The sequence below is a fragment of the Magnolia sinica genome, chromosome 2 (assembly GCF_029962835.1).
Source record: "Magnolia sinica isolate HGM2019 chromosome 2, MsV1, whole genome shotgun sequence".
NCBI classification, from domain to species: Eukaryota; Viridiplantae; Streptophyta; class Magnoliopsida; order Magnoliales; family Magnoliaceae; genus Magnolia; species Magnolia sinica.
The window spans coordinates 18,812,390-18,817,438 of record NC_080574.1 but is presented as its reverse complement, the minus strand read 5'-3'; the positions used below and the strand labels follow the sequence as shown (position 1 = coordinate 18,817,438).

Here is a 5,049-nt window from a genome sequence, read left to right as displayed (position 1 = left end):
TGTTCAATGATCCATGTGGTTCGACAAGGATAATGGTCATTTAAATATCTGACGGCCCTGGCCCAGCCCTAGGGTCAAGTTCCCTCTATTGGGGCCAGGCAGACTCAAGGACTTAGATTGACTCGAGTTAATCGGTCTCTACTCAAACTCTCCTGACTCCACACTGAATTGGCCCAACTCGCCTGAGCCAAGGGTGTCTTAGGGTAGGGTGTCTGGGGGGCGACTCACGGTATATTGAACCGATCAAGTACTACCAAGTCCCAGTCGACTCAGACAAGTCACATCAGACTCAAGACCTGTTTCCGGGCCAACTGCCACCCGTACGCGTGGCACCACTGGGCACGCTGCCACCCGAACGTGTGACATATTAGTTGTTAGGTGCAACCAACTCTTCTGAATTGCGGACCTATGGATGGGGTGCTGTTTGCATATACATTGGTAAAAGCCAGAATAGAACATTTGTACTCTGTAGTTTGAGTTGTAATGGAATTGTAAATGTACTCTTGGAAGAGTGAACAGGGAAGCAAGGCTCTCAACATAGTTCCTCGCCATCTTTTAAATCTCCAAAAGGGCTATGCTGGCGAACCATGTTCAACTTGTAAGGAGCCCAACATTTGTAGCCAAGGTCTTCAAATTTAAGAAGGTTTTTGTGGCATCACCCATCACAGTGGGGCCCAACAGACCAATGATCTGGATCACCGAACCGTGGGCCCCCTTTGTACACCCCCCACTCTCCTCAATTGGGTATTAAGAATTACAAGATTGCATGCGTCCCTACCAAAATCCATCTACATTGCAGCTTATAAAACCTAAATACATACTTTCATTTGCTTAGCCATTTCCCCAACCATGCATATGCACGTGTGCATATCCATGTGCACATGCACACGTGCTTACTACAATGTGACCTCCCTATCAAAGATCCAGCTAAACCGAGCGTGGTGGGGCCCCGCCTGCCGGGCCCGCTCATCGGCTCTCTCCTGCAGCTTGCGTATCCTCGGAGCCAGCCCGCAGACATAGTCCTGCGCACGCCGTCCGGCGCCGGTTAACCCCTCGAGCTTCTCGAGCTTCCACCGGCCAACCAGGAATTCGAGTATGTCGGCGTAATCCTTGGCAGTGTAGACGCCGAGCCGCTGGGCCACGGCCGAGAAGTGCTCGAATAGCTGTGGGTCGCGCCCGTCGTGCATGAGGTGGGCCGGCATTGTGATCTTCTTCCGCATCATGTCCTCAATCGCGATCATGGCGCCCGTGGGGTCCACTTCAAGCAGCTTCTCAACGATCTTCGAGTACGCGTTCTCGTGGCGCTTTTCGTCGGCTGCGATCGTGCCACACACACGTGCTAAGATGGGGTCCCCTCCCTCCTTGGCCAAGCGAGCCGTGTTGCCATGTGAAATGAAGGTCGCCCGTTCTTGGAACGATGTGTAGACGTATCCAAGGTACGGGTTGTTCTCCGTGCCGGGGTCCTGCAACCGTCCATACGTGTAAGCAGCCAAGCGTGTGAGACGCACGTTCTAATCAAATCATGTGTATACTGACCTTATTGTCCTTTCACACAACTCACATTGGAAATTGTAACACACCGTGATGTATCTGTTTATCCACGCCGTCCATCTCTTTTCGCAAATCATTTTAATTTATGGCCGAAATTGATGCATGCGTTTTCTCCGTGCCATTCGTCCATACATACCCTTTACACGTGACATTGTAGCTATACACGTGTTCAAGTGACGAACATCGATGATGGATTTGGTCTATTGATTACAATTCCAGCGAGGTTTTGATTAATCCAATGTTTTTTCCATGACAAAAATTTTATCCCAAACATGAGATTGGAATAGTATTAATTCCATCTAACACAATTCCATACCATTTAATCCTACGGACCAAACAAGCCTAAAATGATCTGAAAAAAGAAATTGACGGCATAGAAAAATAGATATATCACGGTGGGCCCCACACAAATCTGCCCGTTCCTGGTAAGAGACGAGCGGAGGTAGGACGCGGAGTGGACTCGCATCATACGTGGCAACGAGAACCACATGTGCGTAAATGGATCTGCTATTCAGGCGATACTACTCTGATATGACAGTGAGGTGGGCCATAACTGTACATAGAACTTGGACCATTCTCTTATCTATTCCTTTGTTTTCTACCGTTATAGCCCACCTGATGATCGTATCCTCCTGATTGAGGCCTTGAATCTGAACGGTGGGATGAGCTGATGTTCGGTTCAGATCTCTCACGCACATACATACTTGCCACGTGTTAGGAGACTATGTACGCGTGCGCGAGATCGGAACCGTGCGTCAGAACAAGAACGTTGCCTACGATGCATCAGCACGTGAATTATCACCTGATGCGCTAAGTGGGGGCCATTGTCCAATGACCAGAACATTGGACTGATGGGCCCCACATTATTTTGCCCAAGGCAATCATGCAAATGACTGAATTACCCTCAAACGTAGGGAACGTCGAACTCACCATGCCGGCTCCAATGAGGTACTGTACGGTGCGTTCCACCATGCGCATGTCCACACGCCCCGACAGGTAGAGATACTTCCCGAGCAGATCACCGTGCCGGTTCTCCTCAGCCGTCCAAGCCCGGGTCCACACCGCCCACGGACCAGCGCTCGCGCCGGTCTCGTCCCGGACTCCATCGAGCGTGTTGATCATGGTTTGGTACGTGGGCAACGCCTCTTCCGTGATCATGTCGCCCACCAGCACCACGAAGTACTCGTCCGGCAATTCCGCTGATCGGGCCCGTAGGGCCCGCACCTCTTCTTGGAACTGATCCGTCGGCAACGCCGGGTCCGGCAAGAAATCCTGCGGCTGCCAGCACTGCTCGACCGGCTTCAGGAAGGGTAGAACCGCTTGTGTGGCCCACCCTTCCAGCGATTTGAACAGCTCGACCTTCTCTGGTGGCATTGAGTGCGTGATCACGTGCCGGGTCGGGGCCGGCGGAGACGCTACAGCTGAGATTAGGTGTCGCCGGAAACTGACGCAGGTTGTCGGAAACTTGACTTGATTGGCCAGAAACCGGCCGGATTCCGGCAGCTGGGGATGCTTATGGAGATAGAGGGTTGAGGATTGCATGGCTCCCAGATGTTGTGTGCGCGCGTGTGTACGTACTCTGCGGGGGAGAGGGAACCTTTGTTTATAAAAGGTGAGAGTAATGGATGACCCTCGGTCTTCTATTAAATTACAATAGTGCTTTTAAATTATTTTTACCTAGGAAAGATTAATCGACGCTAGTATCTATGTTTGATATCAACCACCAAGCTTGGTAAACGTGGCACAAATTCCTTTTCTAGGCCCACCCGTGGATGGACCATATGCTAAAAAATTTCACCAGTCAGCTGATCCAAACCACTAATTGGATGGGTTTCGCCCAACTGCTCAATTGCAGCCATTGAAGCCGCCTCGTCAGTAATTAGTATGTACCGATCTGGCCTGATCTTTGTGCTCGCCATCTCGTGCTTGCCTCACCTACATTACATATATGGGCTGCTTGGTGGCTTCAGCCTCATGTCATGGACCACGCCCAAACATGTCTTTTATCAGATGATCCTAGCCATGGATGAGTGGACCCAATCATCTATCACATGTGTTTTATGCACTGTGCAAAACTCTTTTATATCTTTCATCACACCCATTAATCAAGTGTAACTAATTAAGATGAAGTGAAGATAAAAATTAATCAACATGATTCAAAACTCAAGTGCGCCACACCGTGGGAACTTAGAGGTTTTACCATTTATGAGTTATTTTACATTGTTACCATTATACAACCTGCTGGACATGGTACATTTACATATAAGCATGGTGGGTCCCACAGAATGGTGGTGTTTTACGCGCTGCGTGAAAGATAGCAGATTATTCCTGTCCTGGATTAGTGGCTTGTAATTAAACGGGCAATTACACATAAGGATCATATTTCACTGGGATCCAATCAGATAGAACGATCCGTGAGAGAGACTTTTGGGATATTTTGCATCCACGGTGGGTCCCACCATATGAATGGTTGAGATCACTTTCTTTGGAGACAAGGAGCAATGTTTTTTCCTCGAAAAAAATTAATAATATCCGTGATCCTTAAGGGGAAAGGGTATTTTGGTCAATTTATACACCCTCTTAAAAGCGTCACTGCAGCAAGTGGAGGAAGTGGCATTTTCGTAGTTTCTCCGGATAAATAGAAAACCGGGGGTGCACTGGTTTTTGGTTGTTCATTTTGATACCGTTGCGACTTAGACTCCAACGTTCATCGCCCCTCCCTGGAGAGCACATGCTGGGATGGTCCAGTGATTTGAACTGTCCATGTTCTCTTTGATACGATAAAAATTATCTAATATCCCTATCATGATTTATTAGTGATCTTAACCTTCGATTTCTATAGTTAAAATTTAGCCGTCGAAATTTTCTTCTCATTGGTCTAAATTCATCTAAAGATAGTATAGAAAAGTTCATCCGATCTGAAAATTTTTCATATATTAGCCCATGTAGCTCATATTTCGCAATATGGAGGGTTTTGATTATTATAAAACTCAGCATGTGGAACTCAGTAGCGGCGACAGACGTATGTCCTGAGTCGCGATAGAAGCAAACGAACTCGGTTTTTAATAGGGAAGAAATAGAGTGTTTTCTTTTCCTGTGGGTTTGCGAACGTGCGCCTCGTTGCATGCGTTTTGAATTTTGAATGCGAAAACGAGTGGGTTAGAAAGCAAATGGGGGCGTGACTTTCGCTGATATGGACGTAACGATTTCAGATGGATGAGATCCATCCCGTCCATCAGGTTCTTCGTTCTTGTTTGTACCGGAACAAAACAATAAAGGATGACTCAACATTTAGGTTGACTACACCATGGGAAACAGTTGGGATGGAGTTTCTCACCATTAAAATCGTCCAAATTCTCTATGCGGTCCACCTTCATACATATATGCCATCCAATCTAATAGTATGATGAAAGAAAGAAACGAGGATGAATGTATTTTCCGAAAATCAGGACATTCCAACACATGTAGACCGCACAACTTAAATTTGTTTTAAAATAA

General features: G+C 47.5%; 1 protein-coding gene across 1 annotated transcript; it reads right to left on the bottom strand.

The window, feature by feature from the left end:
* Window positions 1-590: 590 nt before the first annotated feature.
* Window positions 591-3,132, bottom strand: LOC131236515 (stearoyl-[acyl-carrier-protein] 9-desaturase 6, chloroplastic-like). The gene is made up of 2 exons (XM_058233756.1): window positions 2,482-3,132; window positions 591-1,463 (listed from the first exon to the last, which is right to left on the bottom strand). Exons 1-2 carry the CDS (start codon window positions 3,091-3,093, stop codon window positions 897-899), a joined length of 1,179 nt encoding a protein of 392 aa, XP_058089739.1. The 5' UTR covers window positions 3,094-3,132; the 3' UTR covers window positions 591-896.
* Between the last annotated feature and the right edge of the window lie 1,917 nt (window positions 3,133-5,049).

What these genes read in the sequence shown, in the direction of transcription:
- LOC131236515 (XM_058233756.1), bottom strand. Translation starts at nt 3,093, where the DNA reads ATGCAATCCTCAACCCTCTATCTCCATAAGCATCCCCAGCTGCCGGAA. An exon ending in ACCTCATTGGAGCCGGCATG is followed by an intron (nt 1,464 to 2,481) that starts GTGAGTTCGACG and finishes GGACGGTTGCAG; the next exon opens with GACCCCGGCACGGAGAACAA.